The 27,604-nt window shown below is 39.2% G+C and overlaps 1 protein-coding gene across 1 annotated transcript in view; it reads right to left on the bottom strand.

The window, feature by feature from the left end:
- foxj3 (forkhead box J3) overlaps window positions 1-27,604 on the bottom strand; it is a 229,123-nt gene that overhangs the window by 75,963 nt on the left and 125,556 nt on the right. The window contains exon 2 of the mRNA XM_028807686.2: window positions 27,155-27,556. Within this exon, the coding sequence (XP_028663519.1) occupies window positions 27,155-27,478 (324 nt within the window). The 5' untranslated portion in view covers window positions 27,479-27,556. The remainder of the gene's footprint in view (window positions 1-27,154; window positions 27,557-27,604) is intronic.

The raw sequence follows: 27,604 nt of genomic DNA on the forward strand, positions 1-27,604 counted from the left end.
TCTCTGCAGGAAAAGATTTGGTATGAAGCATGTGGCCATATGACCAGTTCATCAAAAAAAGAAGGAAAAAAAAACAGCAGATAAACCATTGTAGACACTGGTAGCTTCTTCATTTTCCTAATGTTATCAAAATGTAAGTGTCATGTCAAAAGAAATCTTAAGTACAAAGCGGGAATACAGCAGACCCCCAGGGAGTCGCGGTTCAGAGTTTGTGGCCTCAGTCATTCGGGGACTTTTCCTTAGAACCTATCTAATAACTGTTAGCGGAAACCACAAATATCCTCCACAATTTTTATGGCTTTTTTCATGGCAATACTGTACTGTAGAGAGAACAGGCAGCAACTGTAGAGGAAAATGCAGCTTGGGATGGTGAAAGTAGCCAATAGAATTTGAAACTGCAACTCCCAATAGTTCCTGCAGTGGCTCTGATTGGTCTTCTGCTGAGGGTGCAGAGGCTGTTGAGGTCAAAGGAAGTGAGCGCAGCTTTTAAAAAGGGGGCTGGTGACCAAAAGCAAAAAAAAAAAAGTTTTTGTAATTTGTGTTTCAAGTTCCTGTCTGTCGGCGTTCTGTTGGGTTTTGTTCTGGATCGTTTTGTGGTTGGCGTCAGAATTGTCTGCCGTCTGCCTGTGTACATGAGGACTGTGTGTGTTTTGTTTGTGCTTTGTTGTATTTAATGTGCAATCGCCATTAGGGGAACAGGGGTGGTATCGTTTTCATTCATTTCATTTGTTTTCATTACATTCTTCATTTGCCGTTTGATTACCGGTTTGTTTTGTTTTTGTCTCTGCGAGTGTGTGTGGGTCAGGCCAAAGCTGGGTGTGTCCCTGTAACCCTTAAACCGCCACAACCGGCTATAGTCGTTTCCCAGTGCCATTTGCGAGCACGCAGGAGCTATCAGTCAGTGCCGTACATTCGTTGAGCAGCCAGTTCATGACCACTGCAAGCCCCTGCAGCACTGCAGCCTCACTGTCCCTGGGATTAAGCTGCTGCAGTAGACTAGCCTGCAAGCATCAATGCTTACCTCTGTTTGCTTGCGTGCAGCCAATTCAAGCGCAGTTGGCTCGGTGATTTACTGAATTTCATCCATGGCGTCAGTTGCACCTTGTACATATTGTTCCAGTAGTTTTTTTAAATAGTTTAAACAGTTCATTAGCTGTGTGTAAAATGATCAGTGTTGCAGTAATTGTGATGCTCTTTGCATGAAAAAAGTGTTCCATTAAAATTTGACTTTTTCTTTGTGAATTGTGACGTTTACTTAAAAAGTGCAATGAAAAAGTATTTGGCGTCCAGGGATGCATTAACCCCCAAGTATGTGGCAGTTTAAGGGTTAAAGGCCCAAGATGCTGCTGAAACGCCCTGCACCTTCTAAGGCTTCTGGCAATGAAAACGCACTTGCATGAATTACAGTACATATAGCGGTAATATCTGTATTTTACATTCTAGCACTGCGGGAGACATAGCAATACAGTATACAGGTTTACCTTTACATTTCTTTTAGTTAATGTATTAAGCTGAGTTTGAAATTAATGTGTTTTGGGGGCATATTTAGGGTTTAAACTATAAAAATACGCAATTTTTTAACCACATCCAAATTCATGATTTTTCACAATTCACGGGTGCTCTAGGAACGTAACCCCCGCGAATTTTGGGGGTGTAGTGTACTATTAAAATTACTGAATAATTAAATTCACAATATAGTTTTTTTCTGAATTTCTCACTATGTTATTCCTATGTAATTTCATATTATACTAAAATGCTACAGAGTGGCTGGGTAGCAAACATAACACCTTCATAAGGAGCAAATAATAAAAGCAAGAAAAGATAACGGTATTTGAAATACCTAAAAAAAAAAAAAAAAAAAAAAAGTATAGAATAGTATAGAAAGAGTATAGAAGTTAAGATAATTAGTAAAGCTCAGATTAGTCCAAGCTGAAGATAAGGACAATTTCAATACCTAAAAATACAGCAACATTGTAGCAAACATGTACAAGTGTATGACTGAAATAAATATCACAAAACATAACTCCATTATTTTGGTAAAATACTGAGAGAAAATAACAAACTAATAGAAAAAGAAAGTGTGTACATTTCACTCTAAGGCTACACATGAAAGGTTACAAAAAATATCCTGCTTGGCAATGTCTCCCCACACATTGAAGAGAAAAGCCAAAAAGACTACACTTTTGTTTCATGTTAGAGCTCCCAAAATAGCCTGATCACAAAGAGGAGGGATGACAGAGAAACAATATAAATAGAAGTCAGTAAATAATGCAAAGGGAGATCATTACAGAAGGCAGGCAGACAGGCAAGGGAGTGGATAAATTCTACCTACGCTGGCAGCAAGTTTAAACTGGCTAGAAAAGTGAGTCATATATAGCAACATCCCACCTGCTGCTCTCAAGCAGTTTTAAGTCAATTCATGACCATCTAGTCAGCAACTCACACACCAATGAGAGTATCCATTTCATTTCTTTTTTATTTAAGGCAGAGGAAGGTAATGGAATACTCAAGAAAAGCAATTGTCAAATTAGTTGCCAAACCCTATTCGATCCAATGCCAGTAACAACCACTAACAACTGGGGAGTGAACAGTTTTGAACTTATACATATACGCTTAGAAACACTTAAAAAATATGATTTGCAAGATCTCTAAAACTCATCCAAAAAAAACAACTTTTCAACATCATGAATATTAGAAGCAGTACATAAAGTGGGTTTAAAATGCAAGTATCATTTATTTATAATTGATGGCACTAGAATGGTCACTGGCTCCACACAACAACTCTCAATCAGATCAATAAGGTTAATGCTTAGAAAACACTATATAATCTGATGTGTATTAGCTTGGATTTATAAAACTCTTGCCAACTGTCAGCTATCAAGTTTACGAGTGTGAGTGAGTCACTGTTTGATTTACAGAAAACAGGAACATTTCTGTAACTTTGATCATCCTTGTCTGACCCATGGCCTTAATGCAACTTTTATCAAGTAGAAGTACAGTGCATCCGGAAAGTATTCACAGCGCAACACTTTTTCCACATTTTGTTATGTTATAGCTGTGACAGATAGAGGGCGCCGTTGTCCTCTTGAACCCTCTGACTTGACTCCAGACACCAGGTAAAAGTCCAATAATTATATTTATTCGGACAATACAGTGCACAAAGCACCCTCCTCTCCACAATACTCATATAATACACAAATAATCAATCAATACAATCCTCCACACTCCCAGACGCGTTGCTACCCTTCCACCCAGCTCAGCTCGACGTCTGGGATTTCCCATAGTCCTTTTATAGTCCTTGACCCGGAAGTGTTTCGCCCTCTCTGTCCACGTGACTAGGAACACTTCCGGGTCATATAAAAACTCTTCTTCTTCACCTCGGAAGGACGTCATTCTTCCTGTCGCTATGACTACGACGTACTTCCGGGTTATAGGGCACATAATAGTCTCTGGACCTTCCCCTGGTATCCAGCAGGGCTGTGATGAAAAACTCCACTGTCCATGATGCCCTGCTGGAACTCGGGGCACCTCTATGTTGCATGAAGGGCTTCACCTGGCAGCCTGGGGGTATTGGCCGGGATAAAAGGCCAGCCATGTCCCACACAGCCTTATTCCAAAATGGATTAAATTCATTTTTTTCCTCAGAAGTCTACACACGACACCCCATAATGACAACATGAAAAAAGTTTACTTGAGGGTTTTTGCAAATTTATTAAAAATAAAAAAACTGAGAAATCACATGTACATAAGTATTCACAGCCTTTGCTCAATACTTTGTCGATGCACCTTTGGCAGCAATTACAGCCTCAAGTCTTTTTGAATATGATGCCACAAGCTTGGCACACCTATCCTTGGCCAGTTTTGCCCATTCCTCTTTGCAGCACCTTTCAAGCTCCATCAGGTTGGATGGGAAGCGTCGGTGCACAGCCATTTTAAGATCTCTCCAGAGATGTTCAATCGGATTCAAGTCTGGGCTCTGGCTGGGCCACTCAAGGACATTCACAGAGCTGTCCTTAAGCCACTCCTTTGATATCTTGGCTGTGTGCTTAGGGTTGTTGTCCTGCTGAAACATGAACCATCGCCCCAGTCTGAGGTCAAGAGCGCTCTGGCAGGTTTTCATCCAGGATGTCTCGGTACATTGCTGCAGTCATCTTTCCCTTTATCCTGACTAGTCTTCCAGTCCCTGCCACTGAAAAACATCCCCACAGCATGATGCTGTCACCACCATGCTTCACTGTAGGGATGGTATTGGCCTGGTGATGAGCGGTGCCTGGTTTCCTCCAAATGTGACGCCTGGCATTCACACCAAAGAGTTCAATCTTTGTCTCATCAGACCAGAGAATTTTCTTTCTCATGGTCTGTGGGTCCTTCAGGTGCCTTTTGGCAAACTCCAGGCGGGCTGCCATGTGCCTTTTTACTAAGGAGTGGCTTCCGTCTGGCCACTCTACCATACAGGCCTGATTGGTGGATTGCTGCAGAGATGGTTGTCCTTCTGGAAGGTTCTCCTCTCTCTACAGAGGATGTCTGGAGCTCTGACAGAGTGACCATCGGGTTCTTGGTCACCTCCCTAACTAAGGCCCTTCTCCCCCGATTGCTCAGTTTAGATGGCCAGCCAGCTCTAGGAAGAGTCCTGGTGGTTTCGAACTTCTTCCACTTACGGATGATGGAGGCCACTGTGGTCATTGGGACCTTTAAAGCAGCAGAAATGTTTCTGTAACCTTCCCCAGATTTGTGCCTCGAGATAATCCTGTCTCGGAGGTCTACAGACAATTCCTTTGACTTCAGGCTTGGTTTGTGCTCTGACATGAACTGTCAACTGTGGGACCTTATATAAACAGGTGTGTGCCTTTCCAAATCATGTTCAATCAACTGAATTTACCACAGGTGGACTCCAACTAACCTGCAGAAACATCTCAAGGATGATCAGGGGAAACAGGATGCACCTGAGCTCAATTTTGAACTTCATGGCAAAGGATGTGAATACTTATGTACATGTGCTTTCTCAATTTTTTTATTTTTAATAAATTTGCAAAAATCTCAAGTAAACTTTTTTCACGTTGTCATTATGGGGTGTTGTGTATAGAATTCTGAGGGAAAAAATGAATTTAATCCATTTTGGAATAAGGCTGTAACATAACAAAATGTGGAAAAAGTGATGCGCTGTGAATACTTTCCGGATGCACTGTATTACAAGGAGATTAAAATAACTGTCTGGGGTACAAACATTTCTTGACTGAAATTCTAGTATACACCAATCTGATATGACTTATATGAATTGCCCAAAAAAGAGGCATGAGGAAAGTATAAACTAATTGATAAACCATTAAGAACAAATCAATCAACTGAAAAAAATGAGTGCTGTGCAATTTTGCTCTTTAACACACACATAAAAATGTGCATTAGGTTTGGTTAAAATAGGTAGGCTTTATTACCCTAGAGCAGGGGTCCTCAATCACGCTCCTGGAGGGCCGCAGTGGCTGCAGATTTTTGCTCCAACCCAGTTGCTTAACAAGAAGCCCTTATTGCTCAAGTAACACTTCTGCTTCATTTTAGTTGTCTTGCGCATTAAGATTTTAAACCCTTATTGCTTATTTTTGTTTTAAAGAACTGTATTCTCGGTTTTTAATTGCTCCTAATTAGCAATAACATGCAAATGACAAAAGAGGCCAGCATTTCTCCATTTAGCTTGTTACCATTTATACCTGTGTGTATTTATCATGCACTATTGGGTTTAAATAAATACTTGGAAGGAAAGTGAAGAGAAAAAAGTGAAGGACTGAGAATTACTCGTCCATTTTAGCCTTCAAATTATTTGGATGATATCCTTAGAAAGGGGAAGAAAACTTAGGATATGAAAATTACCTGACATAACAGAGTTAAAGCACTAACGAGCCATGAAATTAAATTATTGGCAAGAATTGCTTTCTAATTAAGCAACCGGGTTAGAACAAAAACCTGCAGCCACTGCGGCCCTCCAGGACTGTGATTGAGGACCCCTGCCCTAGAGAGAAATCTGTTTGCAGCAGGAAAGTACAAAACACAAGGTATTGATACATTAACTAAAACAAGAGTTACCATTAGTACACATACTCAAGATTAGTACACTAAGAATAATAATTATTTTTAGCAGTACACAAAATAATAATTTTCAGTAGTAAAACTACAGTACAGTAAAAGTAACTGAATTTTAAATGCTTACAAGCTATGGAAATAAGAGTTCTTAAATCTGTTGCTCTTTACCCTTGGGAACCTAAATCTGTAGCATGATGACAAAAACTGAAATATAGGACAAAGAAGGTGACTGTCTGACAAAATCGAGTTGACCTTCTTTCTAACTTGTTTGTGATACAGCCCAGTGACAGAGGTCTGCTAAAATCAATACCTTTACTGCTAATAGGTGTATAAATGTTGTAACATTGGAAGATACAGCAAAGATCAAGACTGTATAGTAGGGTGTCATGCCACAGAAATACAACCACAATACATAAAGGTCTGCAGACATGTCGTTATGCTTTACAGCTCCTGGCAGGATTAGGAAATACCACTGATGTTCAGTGTTTGTGCCATCAATCAGCTCTTAACAATGTTTCTAACAAATGATGATTTAGAAAAATTAATTAATCCCTCGTGTTCATGTACTGTAAAACACGGTCATTCACTTACAGTAATCCCTCCTCGATTGCGGGGGTTGCGTTCCAGAACCCCCCGCGAAAGGTGAAAATCCGCCAAGTAGAAACCATATGTTTATATGGTTATTTTTATATTGTCATGCTTGGGTCACAGATTTGCACATAAACACAGGAGGTTGTAGAGAGGCAGGAACTTTATTCAAACACTGCAAACAAACATTTGTCTCTTTTTCAAAAGTTTTAATGTGCTCCATGACAAGACAGATATGACAGTTCCGTCTCACAATTAAAAGAATGCAAATATATCTTCCTCTTCAAAGGAGTGCGCGTCAGGAGCAGAGAATGTCAGAGAGAGAGAGAGAGAGAAAAAAGCAAACAATCAAAAATCAATAGGGCTGTTTGGCTTTTAAGTATGTGAAGCACCGCCGGACAAAGCAGCTGCAAGGAAGGGAGCAATGTGAAGGTAGTCTTTCAGCATTTTTTAGAGGCACGTCCGTATCCTCTAGGCCAGTGTGCGAACAGCCCCTCTGCTCACAGCCCCTCCGTCAGGAGCAGAGAATGTCAGAGAGAGTGAGAGAGACAGAGAAAAACAAAAAATCAAAAATCAATACATGTCGTTCGAGCTTTTAAATATACAAAGCACCGTGCAGGAAGCATGTCGCTTGACAAAGCAGCTGCACGGAAGGGAGCAATGTGAAGATAATCTTTCAGCATTTTTAGACGAGCGTCTGTATTGTCTAGGGGTGCGAACAGCCCCCCTGCTCACACCCCCTCCGTCAGGAGCAGAGAATGTCAGAGCAAGAGAGAGAGAGAAAAGCAAACAATCAAAAATCAATATGTGCTGTTTGATCTTTTAAGTATGCGAAGCACCGTGCGGGAAGCATATAGCTTGACAAAGCAGCCACATGTAAGCCCAGCAAGGAAGGGAGCAATGTGAAGGTAATCTTTCAGCGTTTTTTTGAGGAGCGGCCGTATCCTTTAGGGGTGCGAACAGCCCCCGTGCTCACAATATATTTGAGGAGTTTTATTTAATACGTAATACGTGCTGTGGTTGGGTAGCTTCTCAGCCATCTGCCAATAGTGTCCCTTGTATGAAATCAACTGGGCAAACCAACTGAGGAAGCATGTATCAGAAATTAAAAGACCCATTGTCCGCAGAAATCTGTGAACCAGCAAAAAATCCGCGATATATATTTAAATATGCTTACATATAAAATCCGGAATAGAGTGAAGCCGCGAAAGTCGAAGCACGATATAGCGAGGGATTACTGTACTGCATTTTTTTTCCACCATAGTCCTTAGTCTGTATCAGGGATAGCCAACTTCTGTTTGGCTGCAATCTACTTTGGTACTCTTCAGAAAATTTTTTTTACACTTATAGACTGAGTGTAGAACTTAATTTGAAAATGTTTATTGTTAATGTGGATATAAAGAGAAGATTAAAGCTTTTAGACATGTATATATTTTACTACAGTAAACCTTGGTGAATTTTCAGATTACTTAAACAAAATATCTATTGATCATTAAAAGCATAAAATTTTAAATTTAAATTATTCTAAATTTTAGAGGCTTCCCATATCCAATAGACAAAATACAGTAATATGTATCAAAACAAAAGAAACAGCAAAGAAATAAGCAATAAAATGTTTTAAAACTTCAAAATTATTAAATTCTTTTTAATGTCAATTAGCAAAATGTTTGTTTTTCCTTTCTTCCACAAGTTTTAAATAATTTGGCATGTACCCCAAAAAAGATAATTTTAATGAATCTGCTAAATGAGAATATGTCAGCAAAAAGGGTTCTTTGTCTCTGTACAATTCAAATATGGAACAATGATTCACACAAATAAGAAGAGCCAAAACAGGAATGTATGTACTGAAAGCATTTTTGATGTGCTTACATTTTTCTGACAAATATACCTCCAAAAATCTCCTTCTGAAGCACAAGCTTTCATATATTTGCTTTAATTGTTAAAATATCAATTTCAGTGTCATTTCTTTCCAAATGAAATATTTCAGCTATTTTACCAGCAACTAATTTTGTTTTTAAATTTGTTTTAAAAGGAGATAAGTACTCATCAATTTCATCCATTTTTTTTTTGCAATCATTAATCTAACATTAAAATTCTCCATAAAACTGGTAATTTCACCTGCATACCTCTCAAGAATTCCACATGAAACCAGGATGGTTTCGCAAATCATCTTTCAGATTTGGGAAGTGATCAAACACTAAAATCAGCTACAAAATTCCATGTCACAGCACCAGTTTTCATTACATAGCTTTCCACAGTCATCATTTTTGTTTTCAAGGAAAATTATAATTATGTCAAGTAAATCTCAAAATCTTTGAAGAAATTTACTCCAACTAATCCACCTTGCATCTGTATGCAATAGCAGCTCCGGTTGTCCCTCAAACTCCCTCTGGAAAAGAAGTCTTTGAAAGAATTGCCCCTAACCGAATTAACAATTTTAAATGAAATGTTCAAAATCTGTTTTGTATTTAGTCACATACTGGCTAAGTTCCTGGATTTAAGGAATAATAATTAAAAAAAAATTGGAAGCTCAACATTTTTTGCACAATGCAATAAAACTGCACTGTGTGTATTTCCTATCATTGCTTTTACTCCTTCAATGGTATTTGAGACAAACTTATAACGGGGTAATTTTATTGCAGATATGAAGGTTTTTGAAGCATTGCAAGTATCCAAACCTCTATTGTTTTCAAACTAATCATCACTAGTGATTTAGTGATTCTTCTTAGTGTTAAAATTATCATACACCATACAAATGAAGATAAGAGGTTATGCTGAGTCACATATATCAATTGACTCATTAATTTGCAACAAGAACACACATTTTTTTAAAGTCACTGTGCTGCTGCTCTCTTATATTTTCACTTGTTTTCTCTGTTCTTGGTGGCAGGATTGGAGTTATATGGCTCCAAAAGCAGATTTAATTTCACTTTTTCTTTTAAAGTTTTCAAAAACGAAATCTGAAATTTCCAGGAAGACACCGTTTAGGAATTTGTTGTCTGAAAAAGACTGCTCTTTTTGCTAAAGAAAAATAGCTAGCTTTGAAAGACAAGATGGTGACACCTTTTGAGTTCAAAATCAAAATGATACATTTTTGATTTTTAGGGTTAGAAGACAACACTTTTTAGACACAAAATACAGTTCAAATTCACTGAAATCTTCAGTGATATTACAGCATTTGACATCGAGCATATATATTTGTCTCTCTAAAATTTGCAAAAAGCTTCAACAAAACGACCACCTTAACTGTTTATGAAAATATATCATTAAATTTAAAAGCCAAGATAGTTGATGCTCACAAAACAAAACTGCTGTTCACGAAAGCCTCTGTGATGGACTCCACACAGGAGTATCTCTGATCGTAATTGGTATCTTTAATTTACGTCAGATAGAAACCGTAAGCACAATAAAAAATATCAGATTAACAGAGTACAAAAAATGAAGGAACATGAAAAATGGGGAAGAAAACTGTACTTAGTAGTCAGAAACTTTCAAAGATTGAATTCTATTTAATTGTTAACAAATCAAGATGAATAATTGTTCACTGATAAAAGCTACAGCACTAAAATTAATATCCAAAACAGAAAAGCATAATAAAAAATTATTGTAAAAATGTATATAAAATCATATTTACCAACGAAAGAACTTATGGGGTGTGTGAACATCTCTTTACCAGTGCTTACTCACTCAAGCGCATTCCTGAAAAGCCTGCTTCTCAGACTCTCATTATTTTCAAGGCACCTTCCTCAACTCCTGTTCGATTTTATGCTTTCAGTATGTAATTGCAACTCTGTCAGTATGCGTCTGACGCTTTTACTAACATGTTTTCATCAGCGCTCCTCTCTCAAGAGAGTGTTCCTGGAAAGATTGATTCTCAGACTCTGTCGTTATTCTTGAGGTGCCTTTTTCACCTCTTGTCCAGTTTTATAGTTGCTGGCTTTGAAAGTGACGCTATCAGCTAGCCTCCTACAGCACTCCTTGTGTGTCTTATATTTACACTTCCTATTTCGATAGCATCACCAAAGCCAATGTGACCAATCAGATTGCTCAGAGGGACTGGTCACTTAGACCTCAATGCTTTACTATACAGTGGATAGATTGTTAGAGATCAAAAACCTCTACCAGAAACGTTTTATTGTTAAATTTCAGACACATTCAAATCTTGATCAAGACTGTTAAGAAATCTTTTCTTAACTTATTATCATTATCATTGTGGGGTTGGATACTCACCCAACTCAGCACCCAGACTTAGGACGCTGACTCAGGCTACTCACTTCACAAAAGCATGTCAATTAAATACACAGATGTTTCAGAAAGGCTTCCTCTGCACCGTCACAAAGGGAATGAAGACCAGCAGGCACATCATTTTTAGTATTCTTTATTAAATGATCATGCTGCGTTCAAATAACAAGTTCAACATTGAATTGCAAACTGAACTTAACTCTGCTTTAATGGAATTGTAAGTAACTCTACTTTTACGTGCTGCACCATGGCTGCTCACCTACTATTCTTTTTTTTTTTTTTTCAATTTCCCACACAGCTGCTTGTATGTGCTTCCACTGCATTCAAATTTGAATGGCTCTGCCTTTCTTACAGTCATTATAGACAATACAAATCTAAAAACTACTTGCAATAAAACAAAGGTTTAAAAATAATTTGTAAATAATAAAAACATCATCTAAAGATCAGACTGACTGTGTTGGACCCAAGTGAACATTTTTTTTGGTTTGTTAAGTAGTACAGTATATGCAATTTATCCGTTGATTATTATCCAAGTTGTTTAAATCAGATAAGGATAAACAAGCCAGAGCCTGTCTTAACAAAATCCTACGTAAGTCTGAAACCAAAACTCTGGACAGGACAACAGTTCATCATTGTGCATGCCCTTCCAAACATCATTTCTCACTCTCATGGAGCCAACTTGGAGTTATTTGTTAAAGAAAACTGAACTACCTGGAGGAAAAACAAAGAGACATGGGTAGTGAGGGTAATGCAATACTATGTATGGTCCCGACAAGCTCAAGTGAAAAAAATGAGTTCAACACGATCTTTAAAAAATATTCTGATCACACTGTCCACAGACAGCAAAATCATTAAAACACATGCAAGTTTTCTGTAACCACTTTAATTTAGCCGAGGTTTCCATTAATTTTTTGCAGACGAAACAAGATTTAGTGGTGGCGAATCATAGCCAGTGCCTATCAAAACAAACTTGCTGCAAGCGGAAAGAAAACATGTTTCACAGGACACAACACATAGGGAGCATTTGATGTGGGGAAAATGGTGGAGGAAGTTCCCTTAAATGTTTGTCATTCGTTTTTAAGTATGCAAGTTCAATTCATCCCGGTCCTTTGGCTAGAATATAGCTAAGTGTTCTCAGCATGTAAGCCAGTCAGTTCTTCAAAGGTAAATGGGGGCAAGTAAATTGTTTCATATTTCCACTGCAGCATGAATGAAGTACTTAAATCTTCACAACACTCTTGAATGTACATGGTCCATAGCACACATGACCATACTATGTATGTACTACTTAAATGTAAAACTGATTAATTCATTTTATTATACTAACATATTTGAATAAATATGATGTAATTATCTTTTGCATCTACAAAAATTGTTCCTAGTGATTAACACTGTATTAGGATTATGAATATTATAAAATGAAAACTGGACTTAAATAATTTTTACACCAAGTACTATATTGTTATTATGTGAAGATAAACAAATATCATATGATACAAAACTAATTTATGTTTGCAGCATACTCTTCTTAAGTTTCCGCTGAATAAATATTAATGCAACACATTCCTCTTTGATCATAATACCCCTATATCTAATAAGAGTAGCAGACATAGCCTGCTTCAGGTAATTATAATCAAATCACAAAATTAATAAATCTAGACAAAAAAATGTTTTTATAAATTACAGTGGAACATCGGTTTGCGAGTAACTTGGTTTACGAGTGTTTTGCAAGACGAGCTAAAATTAATAAATTTTGACTTGATAAATGAGGGAGGTCTTGCAGTATGAGTAGTATGTATACGCTTTGTCTGCTGAACGTCATGTGATCACAACTGAGCTGATGGTTCTTCTCTCTCTCGCTGTGGGATTGTGGGCAATCATCTCCTATTCTCCATCTGAGTTGGCGTGCCTCACTCATAGTCAACATCCGTATGAGTGTATACTGTTTACTACAGCATTGTGACTGTGTGCGTGTGTGTGTGCTGTGACGTGTGAGTCCCCGTCTTGCACCCCAAAACATGAAGCTGAGTCTCAGTACTTTAGCAGCACCAGCTTTATTCAGCTTGAAACAGCAACAGCGCAGTAATTTATTGTAGCGGGATCTGCCACTCTCCTATACACAGACACAGCAGTCAGGCAGGGTCGTGGCCAAGTAGTACTGTGCCCTGTGCATTTATAATATTCCTTGTTCCTTGTATCACCCATCGACGGTAGGCGCTTATAGCATGTCCGTGATCTTTTCGGATTCGCTTTTATGGCGAACTGCTGAAGGCTTGGGAGACTGCGATTGCTTTGGGACGCTCTTCTGCGTGTCGTCCCGTTGGGTGGAATCCCACAAGAGTTTAGAAGCTCACTCACACCAGCCATGATTCTTTTCAAAGGTAAAGTGCAGGTTAATTTGTTTTATGTATTTTTACTTTATATTTTGTATTAAACATTTTTATATGAATAGTTTTGGGTTGTGGAACGAATCATCTGAGTTTCCATTATTTTTTAATTCCATTATTTTTTATGGGGAAATTCACTTTGATATATGAGTGCTTTGGACTGCGAGCATGTTTCCAGAAGGAATTATGCTCGCAAACCGAGGTTCCACTGTATTATTAAACTCTAATATATTTGACTTGGTTTAAAAACACTACCAGTTATGACTGGTGTGAGTGTGCATGAGTTTATACAGAGGAACATGAACAAGTATGAGTAATGGACTGCTTAATTGACTACTACTATTTAGATGAAAGCATGTTTTTGGTTTTATCTTACACCTCCAAGCAGTGTGAACTCACACTAATTTGTGTACACAAAAATTCCTATTAAAACCATTTTGGGTGACCCATTCCAAACTAAGTTTAAGGGGAGTGTATTTTTTTATCATTATGTCCTAAGGTATAATACCTAAATAAAAAAAATGTTGTCTAGGTTTAGTAAAAATATTTATTGCAAAGATTTCAAAGGCAGTATGTCTGGTAATGTTTGAATGATAGTACAAAAAAGGCAAGATTTGCAAAACAAAAGCAGTATATCATTGTTCTGCTACTTTACAAAGACATCAGTGGTTTCATGTTTGCAGTATTTAAAAGTACTTTGCAACAACTTCTTCAACGAAGGCTGCAACTCAAAAGATTTTTCAGTGTCAAAAACAGCAAGCTCTTTCATTCCACAAATTGTCTCCACCATTGTATGAAACAAAGGTTGAAGAACCCCTTCTGATATCAGTGAAGGTCTTGAAAATACAACACTGATGGCATTTTTCGAGAACAGAAAAAGCATGGAACTGAAACCACACTGACCTTAGGTTGGTGATACTGATTATAATTATGGTTTTACGTCAGATAGTCAAAAGGAATGTGAGCTTTTCTCATTGAAGCCTTGCATTGTGTTACTGGAAGACCCATATTTCTAAGGAATGACAATGGGTTGCTCAATAGAAAGCGTAGCTGCTTAACACTAGAATCCCTGAAGCCTACAAATAAAGTCATAATGCCGGGCCACCTTAAATCCCCTTCACACCTCTTCATCAGGGTTTTTGTTTTGTAAATGTGTAAATCAGCACTGGTAGCAGGCAACCTGCTCACTCATCCCCCACAGAGGCAGCTGAAGTCAAGTCAGATGCTGAAGTCTCTTTATCTGGCACAGAGGTGTCTGAAATTGTATAGGGTAAATAATATATTGTTATTTGGAATATATACATTTCGCATGTGTTCCGCATCTACAACGATTTGGGTAAATGGAAGATGACGGGAAATGCGAGGCAAAAAATGCTGAACACATACTGTAACTAAAACAAAAACATTTTCATGTTATAGTAATAATGACAAAATATTGACATGAAATGTATAATGTTTGAAGACTGAAGTTCAAATGTAAAATAAACACTTTTGCAAAGGTATAACAAAACAAGTGCACTTTTATTTCAGAATATAACCAAAGAAAAGAAATCATTCAATTTATATGTCACTGTCAATGAGTAAAAACCTACGCCCAAATATCAAATCGACAGAAAGCCAACATTATGCTTGGCTGGTGTAAGAACTGCTGCCTCGTAATCAAAAGGTTATGGATTCGAGCCCGGGCTCTCCCCGTTTTGTGTAGTGAGCCGATATTATTATTAACTCTTTTAGGGCGGATGTCGACTTTTGTCAACAGGAGGGGTTGAAGGCGAATGTCGACAAAAGTCGACATCCAGGGATAAAGGGCGACAATCAGCTGTTAATGGCGACAAATCTCACTGTCACGTCACAGGCATTCCCTCTGTGCTTGGAGGAATGCTAGACTCATTGACTCGGCAAATAAACATTGCGTGTGCGTGAGTTGCGAAATGTAAACAATGGCAAGATGGCACCGACATGTGAAAAGGCAGCGAAGCAAGTGCAGAAAAGAAAACACTTGGCAGACGTTGTTTTGCGCATTACCGCGGAGTCGGACTCTTGATTTTTCAGAATCGGACTTTATTGGCAGTGATCAGGAGATCGAGCAAGAGAGTTAGAAGCAGGCATCAGCTGATCAGACACCAGCCGATGCCGCGCGAGCGGATCTGCTGCCAGTTGAGTGCCTTCGCGCAGCCGATGCATCTACGGCAAGGTTCGCATGGGATAAATACACATACATTGATCCGTTGAGAGCTGATATGGCTACCGGAGTTTACAAGACGGCATGGCTTGCTTTTGGACACGACAGATCACCAGCTGCTGTACTTCAGGCTGCTCTCTCCTGATGCTGCTTTTCAGCTACTGTCAGACGAGACAAACAGGTAGGCAGAGATTTTTTTTGAATCGTGGGCTGCGTTTGCATCGCATTCTCGTTATTCAAAGTGGAAACCCACAACGAAAGACGGGATGAAGCGCGCTGTGGCATTACAAATAGAGATGGGACAGAACTGGTGAGATAACTTCAGGGAGCATTGGTCCAAACGTGTTTTGTCCCCTGGTGGCTTAGGTACGTGCTGCTGCAAAGTTTTATTCACTTCTGTAATAAACAGAAGCAAATCCCATGGGGTGAGCCAGGCTATAATGCCATACATAAAGTTCATAAAGTTTCAGAAGATGAAAAGAGGTGACAATACGGTTTTCATGCAGGCAGAAAACTTGGTGGCAGTGGCATGGCACGATGGCAAATGGGTGACTTGTCTCTCTACAGTACACACTAACAATATATGTTAGAAAATGCAGCAACAGACAATTGAAAAATAGGCATCAAAACAACACATAGAGAATTCAGGCTCATACAACATGCAAGACAGTAACATTTGTCAAAAGTAAATATTTTTTGTTGATTTGATATGTTAAACAATTGCTTTGTGTTCTTTTTTAAAAAATGTTAGTTTTTGGAAAAATATTCAGCCCTGGGAGAAAAGAAACAAAAAAAAATTTAGCCCTAAAAGAGTTAAAAAAACATACATTTGATTTGATTCTGCAATACCTGGTGTACATTTTTGCTACCTGTAAAAGATATCGCTGAGGGGATACAAGTAGACACACAAACATCGGTGAATCATGTCTTCTTGGTATCTTGTTGTCACTTGAATTTTTTGTTATTCAGTTTTATTCTTGAATAAATGCACACTTGTTTCGTTATACCTTTGCGAAAATGTTTATTTTATATTCCAGTAACCACTTGAATGACATCAAATCTTTCTCTGCCTCTCTTGCACATGCACACACACATCCATGTATGAAAACGTCATTATCTGAAAACGCTATGTTTTTCGAACACGAGTTGTCCTTTGAACATTTTTTTTTCCAATCTTGCCCAATCTCCACATTATGATGCATGGTACTGGGAATGCAGAAAGACTTCTTTTTGGAAACATACACCATCAGCATGGCACTAATAAAATATAAACACTAGCGTGGAAAATTGCTCACGTAATAAAGGGACTTTAGCTACAGGTGGAAGATCCCGTCCCACTTTATTTATGGTGCCAAGCAGAGTTGTATTGCTCTGCAGCAGTCCTTTAGCCAACAAGAGCTACGTGAAGTAGTAGTTTTCCCTAAATAAGGACTGGCATTGCACATGTACTTTGTCACCAAATCTGCAACAATCCAAACCTATATGCCAAATTTGTCAGGCTAGGTTGAGATTTATTGCAAGAAAGGACAACAGGACGTGGATGGAAATAGTTGCTCGTCAACAGTAATACAGTGCATCCGGAAAGTATTCACAGCACATCACTTTTTCCACATTTTGTATGTCACAGCCTTATTCCAAAATGGATTAAATTCATTTTTTTCCTCAGAATTTTACACACAACACCCCATAATGACAACATGAAAAAAGTTTGAGATTTTTTGCAAATTTATTAAAAATAAAAAAATTGAGAAAGCACATGTACATAAGTATTCACAGCCTTTGCCATGAAGCTCAAAATTGAGCTCAGGTGCATCCTGTTTCCCCTGATCATCCTTGAGATGTTTCTGCAGCTTAATTGGAGTCCACCTGTGGTAAACTCAGTTTATTGGACATGATTTGGAAAGGCACACACCTGTCTATATAAAGGTCCCACAGTTGACAGTTCATGTCAGAGCACAAACCAAGCAAGAAGTCAAAGGAATTGTCTGTAGACCTCCGAGACAGGATTGTCTTGAGGCACAAATCTGGGGAAGGTTACAGAAACATTTCTGCTGCTTTGAAGGTCCCAGTGAGCACAGTGGCCTCCATCATCCGTAAGTGGAATTAGTTCGAAACCACCAGGACTCTTCCTAGAGCTGGCCGGCCATCTAAACTGAGCGATTGGGGGAGAAGGGCCTTAGTCAGGGAGGTGACCAAGAACCCGATGGTCACTCTGTCAGAGCTCCAGACATCCTCTGTAGAGAGAGGAGAACCTTCCAGAAGGACAATCTCTGCAGCAATCCACCAATCAGGCCTGTATGGTAGAGTGGCCAGACGGAAGCCACTCCTTAGTAAAAGGCATATGGCAGCCCGCCTGGAGTTTGCCAAAAGGCACCGGAAGGACTCTCAGACCATGAGAAAGAAAATTCTCTGGTATGATGAGACAAAGATTGAACTCTCTGGTGTGAATGCCAGGCATCATGTTTGGAGGAAACCAGGCACTGCTCATCACCAGGCCAATACCATCCCTACAGTGAAGCATGGTGGTAGCAGTATCATGCTGTGGGGATGTTTTTCAGCGGCAGGGACTGGGAGACTAGTCAGGATAAAAGGGAAAGATGACTGCAGCAATGTACCGAGACATCCTGGATGAAACCTGCTCCAGAGCGCTCTTGACCTCAGACTGGGGCGACGATTCATCTTTCAGCAGGACAACGACCCTAAGCACACAGCCAAGATATCAAAGGACTAGCTTCAGGACAACTCTGTGAATGTCCTTGAGTGGCCCAGCCAGAGCCCAGACTTGAATCCGATTTGAACATCTCTGGAGAGATCTTAAAATGGCTGTGCACCGACGCTTCCCATCCAACCTGATGGAGCTTGAGAGGTGCTGCAAAGAGGAATGGGCGAAACTGGCCAAGTATAGGTGTGCCAAGTTTGTGGCATCATATTCAAAAAGACTTGAGGCTGTAATTGCTGTCAAAGGTGCATCGACAAAGTATTGAGCAAAGGCTGTGAATACTTATGTACATGTGATTTCTCAGTTTTTTTATTTTTAATAAATTTGTAAAAATCTCAAGTAAACTTTTTTCATGTTGTCATTATGGGGTGTTGTGTGTAGAATTCTGAGGAATAAAATGAATTTAATCCATTTTGGAATAAGGCTATAACATAACAAAATGTGGAAAAAGTGATGCGCTGTGAATACTTTCCGGATGCACTGTATGTTGCCCTAGGTTGTAACTCAAAACACAGCTCTCAACAAAATGTTGCCAGATGTCTGAGATCACAGCAAATCTGTCCTTTTTCAAATGTTCTGCATGGGTGTCTTTGTTGTCAAAGCGCAAATTGTGCATGATAGTCTGATAGCGGTCATAGGGCATTGTAGCTCTGACTGCCGGTACAACAAATATATTTCTGAGTAGGCATCAACCATAACACCAATTGTGGTCATTGCTGCTCTTCTGAAAAGAATGGAGATAAATGCCATCGACTCAGAGAGGGAGAGGCAAGTTCGTGAACATGACTGATGGAATAAAACAACAAAAAAAACAAAAAAAAAACCCTGCTAACTTTTGCAAGTAGCAAAAATTTACAGCAGGTGTTACAGACTCAAATCAAATGTATGTTTTTATTACATAACAGAAATAATAGCAGCTCACTATTCAAAATGGGAGGAACCCAGGCTCCAACCCACAACCTCATGATTACGAGGTAGCAGTTGTTACCTCTACACCCGTCAAGAAGCTGTGTCGCAGTTCTGTCGATTAATATTTGTACTTGGGTTTTTACTCATTGACAGCAACATATGAATTGAATTATTCTTTTTCTTTGTTTATATTCTTGGATAAAAGCACACTTGTCTTGTTATACCTTTTGTGAAAGTGTTTTTGATATTTGGACTTCAGTCTTCACACATTATACACTTCACGTCAGCATTTTGTCGTTATTACTATAACATGAAAAAAGTTTGCTTTAGTTATGTGTTCAATATTTCTTGCCTTGCATTTCTTGTTATCCTATATTTACTCAAATCGTTGCAGATACAGAACACATGTGAAATGTATGTATTCCAAATAACGATATATTGTTTACCCTGTACAATACTAGACAAATAACACGCAGATAAACTGACTTGAGCTGGAAGAACTTTGTGTTCGACTTCAGTTGCATCGGTAGGGGATGGGAGAGAAGGCTGTCTGCTGTCAGTGCTGATTGACACATTTGCAAAACAAAGATGTTGATGAATAGGTGCAAAGAAATTTAAGGTGGCCCAGCATTACGATTTTTCTTGTAGGCTTCAGGGATTCTAGTGTTAATGAACCATGGACCACATGTGCCTAGCACCTGAAACGATACTTGGCAAATACACACTTTGTGTATAGCATTTGGCACCATGGGTCCCCCTCCCTTATCCAAAACCTCTCCAAATGCACTGCCACACTTCTTATTTTAATTTCTTATTTTGTCCTTTATTTTTTCTTTTCTTCACTATGTAAAGCACTTTAAGCTACTTTTTTGTATGAAAATGTGCTATATAAATAAATGTTGTTATTGTTGTTGTTGTTGTTAAGGTTGAATTTCACAGCTGCAGGTCTTTTTTGTAGCCGTAATGGGTTGTGAGGTTGTTAGTAAGTGGCTTGACCTTGGAGATGAGGGAAGAGCTGGGCCTGTACTTCTGGCTGGGTGTGATACCCTCACAGATAACCTGGTTCTTATTTTGTCAAATGTTTATGGTCTATCACCACGGCAAGACACGAGAGAGGGTAGTACTACTTTTTTTTTTTTCCTGTGGAGGCTCCCAGTCCTCAAACTATTCTCTGTGCAACCATTAATTTTATGAGCATATTTTCAAAATGTATAAACTGTAAAATGACAATGACACTAAGATAACATGGTGACAGCAACTACATACACAAATAAAAACAGTTTTACTTATACACATATACAGTGGTGTGAAAAACTATTTGCCCCCTTCCTGATTTCTTATTCTTTTGCATGTTTGTCACACAAAATGTTTCTGATCATCAAAACACATTTAACCATTAGTCAAATATAACACAAGTAAACACAAAATGCAGTTTTTAAATGATGGTTTTTATTATTTAGGGAGAAAAAAAATCCAAACCTACATGGCCCTGTGTGAAAAAGTAATTGCCCCCTTGTTAAAAAATAACCTAACTGTGGTGTATCACACCTGAGTTCAATTTCCGTAGCCACCCCCAGGCCTGATTACTGCCACATCTGTTTCAATCAAGAAATCACTTAAATAGGAGCTGCCTGACACAGAGAAGTAGACCAAAAGCACCTCAAAAGCTAGACATCATGCCAAGATCCAAAGAAATTCAGGAACAAATGAGAACAGAAGTAATTGAGATCTATCAGTCTGGTAAAAGGTTATAAAGCCATTTCTAAAGCTTTGGGACTCCAGCGAACCACAGTGAGAGCCATTATCCACAAATGGCAAAAACATGGAAACAGTGGTGAACCTTCCCCAGGAGTGGCCGGCCGACCAAAATTACCCCAAGAGCGCAGAGACGACTCATCCGAGAGGTCACAAAAGACCCCAGGACAACATCTAAAGAACTGCAGGCCTCACTTGCCTCAATTAAGGTCAGTGTTCACGACTCCACCATAAGAAAGAGACTGGGCAAAAAACGGCCTGCATGGCAGATGTCCAAGACGCAAACCACTGTTAAGCAAAAAGAACATTAGGGCTCGTCTCAATTTTGCTAAGAAACATCTCAATGATTGCCAAGACTTTTGGGAAAATACCTTGTGGACTGATGAGACAAAAGTTGAACTTTTTGGAAGGCAAAATGTCCCGTTACATCTGGCGTAAAAGGAACACAGCATTTCAGAAAAAGAACATCATACCAACAGTAAAATATGGTGGTGGTAGTGTGATGGTCTGGGGTTGTTTTGCTGCTTCAGGACCTGGAAGGCTTGCTGTGATAGATGGAACCATGAATTCTACTGTCTACCAAAAAATCCTGAAGGAGAATGTCGGGCCATCTGTTCGTCAACTCAAGCTGAAGCGATCTTGGGTGCTGCAACAGGACAATGACCCAAAACACACCAGGAAAGCCACCTCTGAATGGCTGAAGAAAAACAAACTGAAGACTTTGGAGTGGCCTAGTCAAAGTCCTGACCTGAATCCAATTGAGATGCTATGGCATGACCTTAAAAAGGCGGTTCATGCTAAGAAAACCCTCAAATAAAGCTGAATTACAACAATTTTGCAAAGATGAGTGGGCCAAAATTTCTCCAGTGCGCTGTAAAAGACTCATTGCAAGTTATCGCAAACGCTTGATAGCAGATATTGCTGCTAAGGGTGGACCAACCAGTTATTAGGTTCAGGGGGCAATTACTTTTTGACACAGGGCCATGTAGGTTTGGATTTTTTTTTCTCCCTAAATAATAAAAACCACCATTTACAAACTGCATTTTGTGTTTACTTGTGTTATATTTGACTAATGGTTAAATGTGTTTGATGATCAGAAACATTTTGTGTGACAAACATGCAAAAGAATAAGAAATCAGGAAGGGGGCAAATAGTTTTTCACACCACTGTAAATAAAAACAGTATTTCTCACTTATATAAACACACGTATATATAAACACAAAACAGTTTTATGTAGAAAATAGATGCCTTTGTGTAGACAACACTAATTAATGGAGCTGAGGAGATATGCATTGTAATATACATATACATTATATATAATATACAAATATTATGCATTATAAAATGTAAACTATGGGTGTGGTATGAAGTTTGTGAGTGTGTGACATATTGAGTCTGAGCTAATGTCCCTGAAATGTTAGGTGGTATTTACCAAACGTGGCCTCTTATTTGGAGGATATCTCATGATTGATGCATTGTACAATAAAGTGCATGGACTTGTTTTGATCAGGAGAATCTACTGATGTGACGTGTCACTCGAAGAAAACTGCGTGTGACATAATATGTGACAGCACATGAAACATAAGAGCGGTGTAACACTGTTTCCAGTTTTCAGGCTGTAGCTCATTTTCACTTGATTAGTTGAAATCTGTTGGTCAGGACCTTTTGACTGATGCATAACACTTGGATAATCCTTTTTACAGAATAATTACTATTATTTTTTCAAAATGCTTCTTGCAGATTATAATACTGAATTTACAGTATTTTTTCAATTTGACACTTGTCTGATCATTTTGCATTTATTTTACTGAATTGCATTTTTCAAGCATTTGTGTAGGTCTAAAGATTATCAAAATTTTTATAACAATTTTTGCTTAAATTCCCTTAAGTGTCCTCCTTCTAGACCAACTAGGGGGCTCCGCCCCCTGCTTGCTTCGCTCGCCAACCCCTGGTGTTGGGAATGACAAAGAGCGTGATGTATGAATGAGATATAGAATAGTGTGACGGTGTAGATGATGCAAATAGAAAGCAAACAATAAAGTGTGTGGCACAGTGTAAAGGTTTATTTGAAAATTTCTTTGCACACGCCGTTTAAGTGTAAAAGGTAATTCCAGCTCAGAACTTGTAAGGTCATTTAAGATGGTTATTGTTGTGATCAGAGTCAAGTTTGTCAGAGCTTAGAAAGAGTTGTGTCTCTCCAGGAAGCAATGGAATGACTTGGGTATTAATGTTTTCCACATTAATATTTTTTTGGACATAATATAGTGCGTTGTGTTAAAAGGGGCATTTGGTCTAATGAGATTGCTGTTCCAAATGTCTCTGTAACTAAGTCGTCGCAGATAAAGGCTTGAGGAATTGTAATAATATGTGGCTGAAGTCCATCTGTATTGGTGAGTGTACCATCTCTCAGTTGTAATAAGCAATTGTTATGATCTGGTTCTGGACATCGTATCTTTTTTACTAACTGTATCTTTTGAAAGCAATGCCAATTGTCTGCGTATTTTAAGGTGCACTGAACAATAGCTGAGTGCATGGCATCTGGAAGAATAGCTAATCACTGTCTAAAATCTCCTCCTCATAAAAGTACCTTTCCTCCAAATCGAATATTATTATTCCTAAACGTTTGTAGAAGTTTATGAATGGTGTTGAGTAAGTGAATTCATGCCATTGAACATTCATCAATAAACAACATTTTTTCAAGACGGATGTCACGTGCAGTGCCACCGTTAATGTTCATAGTGAATACCGATTTGTAGGATCTAATGTAGTTGATAAAGATTTCACTTTCAGGTACATCGTCAGTTATAAGCTTCTGTAGATATTCAGTATATGAATGTAAAGAAGGCAGTCTAAATTGACCCTTTTGACAACAACGTGTAAATGTATTACTTGTATTGCCAGTTGTTTCTTCAGGGAAGTGAACTGAATGACAATGATTGCAAATGACATTCATTAATCCGAATGAATTTTCCTGGTGTATGTTTTGCTTGTGCCGTTTGAGAGGCGCGTTGTTGCATGTGTAGTATTTGGGACGTGTTGTTTTGGAGCTGTAATCGATTTGCCTGTGCTGTGTGAGAAGCCCGTTGTAGCCTTCGCTGCCATTAACGTATGTCTGAGACGGGAGGTGTTTCGTTTTGAATCCGTGCCTGTTGCGATGCAGCACTTTGATTGATAGTTTGCGTAATGTGGATCTAGGATGTAGATTTGTGCATATTTGCGTTGTTGATTTGTTTCAGGGTGCACTGTTCCAATGCGATTCAGTATTTGTGCACATATGCGAATGCAATATGGGCCATTGCCTTTTGGTGGCCTGATATTTACTCCGGTATATGCAAAAGCAAATGAATTATTGTAGGATCTAATGCAGTTCATAAAGTTTTTACTTTTAGGTACATCGTTAGTTAGAAGCTTTAGTTGAGCTTTGCGTTTTTGGAGTTGAGACATTTTTTCTTTTAGAAATATGGATAAGTAATAAGGAGTATTGCACTCACTGTTAATATGGAGCCTTTTTTGCGGTTGAACGGTTAATAGTGCCTTATTGTAATGAGATCCACCTATGCTGCATAGCCGTCTATTTGTTGTTTCTTTCGTTTTCGTGTGTTTGTTCCTGTTATCCTTTCCTTTTCGTTTTGTACCCGTGACCGTGTATTCATGACTTGTTTCTTTCTCAGCATGCGAAATATGGATAAGTAATAAGGAGGATCGCAGTCACTGTTAATATGTTTCCTTTTCTGCAGTTGAACGGTTAATAGTGCTTTATTGTAAGGAGATCCACCTATGCTGACACCTATGCTGTCTAGTGTGAGGTGTTGACGTTCACTTTAGAATATGTGGCTTTGGGTGTCACTTCTTATGGATGTGTGTGTGTGTGTGTGTGTGTGGGGGGGGGGGGGGGGGTGGTGAGGATTGTTGTCGCGCGAGCGTCTTCTTTCTTTTTGTGTTCCTGTGTGTTGTTGAATCCCCCTCTTTGTGTGTGTCCCGTCCCTTGCTTGTAGGGTCTGTGGGGTGGGTTTTGTGTTCTTTTTTTTGTGTTCTATGGGCTTGTTGAATACCCCTCTTGGTGTGTGTCCCGTCCGGTGCCTGTAGGGGGGGGGGGGGTGCCTTGCTGTTGTGCGCGAGCCTCTTTTTTTTTTTTTCGGGTCTAGTTTCGTGTGCAATGTGTTTCGTGCTTTGCTTGCGTTTGAATACTTTTTTATGTGCCTTTTCCTTTTTTCGGTGCTCTTTGCGCCTCATTTCTCCATTTTTCCTGTGCTCACTCCTTTTTTTCTGTGGTCTTGTCCGCCTCTCGCGGCCCCTCATCCGCCTCTCCTCGCCCTCTTTTGTCCGCCTTTCTCGGCTCCTCAGCCGACTCTCGCGGACTCTTTTTGCGCCTGCGCAGTACGTCTTTTTGCAGCTACGGCCCATTGCCGGATGTGCCTGCGTCCATCATCCGGTTTAGCATTCTCGGTTAGTAATATGGATATGCAAATGCTGTATGTCAAGTTTACAGTTTATTCTGTATATATTAACTTATATCAACAAAGATCATTGAACGTTTCCATCCCCATATCTGAGTATACAAGAAAGTCTAGGGGAGACCACTCCCGATTTTTATATTCAGTAACCAACTAACAAATTATTTTCATACTACCATATACTGTATGTTCTTTGTGAAAAGATTAGTTTTTTCTGAAGCGTAATAAACCTTTACAAAAACACTCCATGTTATACATATGGGACCATTTTTAATGCATTAATGCATCTAAAAGACAAAAACCATAAACAAAATGTCTTAATTTTTCTTTCATTAGTGTTTCAATATAGATATCTACATATGGCTAGCCTCAAACAGCAGACAATGCTGTTTGCCTGAATGAATCACCCATGCACAAAGATTACATATTGTATAATGTAAATAATTTATGAACTTCCAAGTTACTTATCATTTTTCCAGAAAACTTGGTTACAAAGTAATCTCTCTAGTATTATGCACATCTGGTTACACCTGTAGAGAACTTAACAGTACATAATTTGCACAGGGCAGGTAAAAGGAAGTAGTAATGGGAAAAGCAAAGTAAATCTAGTAAGTCCATTTCATATGCGGCTTTTGGTGAAGTGGAGTAATGGAAACCCAGCTGATCCAGAATCAAATTAATATCAAACTGTAATCCTGTAATTAATCAAATATGGAGAAAAAGCAGTACATAGCAACTTAATGCTCAAGAGGATACATTATTTACAATCCAGGTTAATCATCCCAAGCAACAACAGATTAGATAGGCTACAAGTAAGCCCGCGATTCTCTATAGAGAATCGTAAATCCAAGAATGGCAATCAGTTTCTGTTCCGTCCGATATTTGGATGGATGACATATCACGGAGGGTGGGTACGTCTGGGGAAATGTCATTTAATTAAATAAGCATATCTGTACTAAAGCGGTTTCGTTTTGTGGAGGCGTGATTCCGTTGCCTTTGCTGACACCGACTGCTGGCAGAGTGGAGCACAGCAAGTTTAGTGTACAGGTTGTGGTGTTCGTGTGCCAGCCACTGAGTCTGGGAAGCCGCTGGGTTTGAGTCTGTGACCGTTATGTGATCTATATTACTGGCACAGTGGATTAGAGCAAGTGTAGTGTACAGGTTGTGTTGTTTGGGCGCCACCTACTGACTCTGGGAAGCCGCTGCGTTTGACTCTGGGGCGTGCGCCACGGCGCAGTACGTATGCGCCTCGGTGGGAAGCCACTGCGTGATGAAATATCATGGAGGGTGGGTGTGTCCTGGGACAGTTCATTTCAACGCGCTTCTGTTATTGGTTTTCTTCATGCAGTCTCGTTTTTGTTTTTTTATGGCTGTGTCGTCGTATATGTGGTGGTGTGGGTGGTCGCGTCCGGGCGGCTGTACAACCTGGCGTGCACGCTTTACCTCAGGTTAGTTCACAGGTCATAGGCATGGTAAAGTTTCCATTTAATTCAATAACCCTATTTGAACTAAAGCGGTTTCTTTGTGTGGGCGCCTTCGTTCATTTTGCTGGCACAGTGGAGTAGAGCAAGTCTAGTTTACAGGTTGTGTTGTTTGGGCGCCACCTACTGACTCTGGGGCGCCACGCCCTAGTGCGCATGCGCTTCAGTGCTTCCGCCGTGCATAAATTAACTGTCGTTTAGTAATATAGATGTTTGTATATTTGGCAATGTCCTTCAAGGTAGGACATATAAACCACAGGTACCAATTAGTTTGACTGTTGCATTATCAGAAAATACCAGTAATCTTGTGGTAACACATAGAAAATTACAGGACCACAAAAAGAAAACCAACAGGCACTTCTTACCTTCCATCCACTTCCAGCTTCTCTGTAATATGGGAAATTGTCACAGATCCACTGATAAATCTCACTGAGAGTCATTTTCCTCTTTGAAGAGCTGTTGATGGCAAAGGTGATGAGGCTAGCATAACTGTAAGGAGGCTTTCCATCTTTGTGCTGCTGTACTTCCTCCTGGTCCAGAGTGGTATTGGGGTCCAGTAAAGCATTTTTCTTAGTCATGCCTGGCCCATGAGCATTTTGGGCTGCATCTGCCTTCTGGATGGCTGCTCGCATTGTGAGCTGTGGTAGCCAGTCCATGGAAGTGAGACTGCTCTCCAGTTCTGACGTCATTGTGAAACTATAAAAGTACTCCAAAAGATACAGATGGAGATGAAGTTAAGAATCCAAATGTGGTGATTTATATATATTCTGAAAGAAAGAAAAAAAATTTTACTCTTTATATTTATGAATATTGCC

Source organism: Erpetoichthys calabaricus, chromosome 8 (assembly GCF_900747795.2).
Source record: "Erpetoichthys calabaricus chromosome 8, fErpCal1.3, whole genome shotgun sequence".
NCBI classification, from domain to species: Eukaryota; Metazoa; Chordata; class Cladistia; order Polypteriformes; family Polypteridae; genus Erpetoichthys; species Erpetoichthys calabaricus.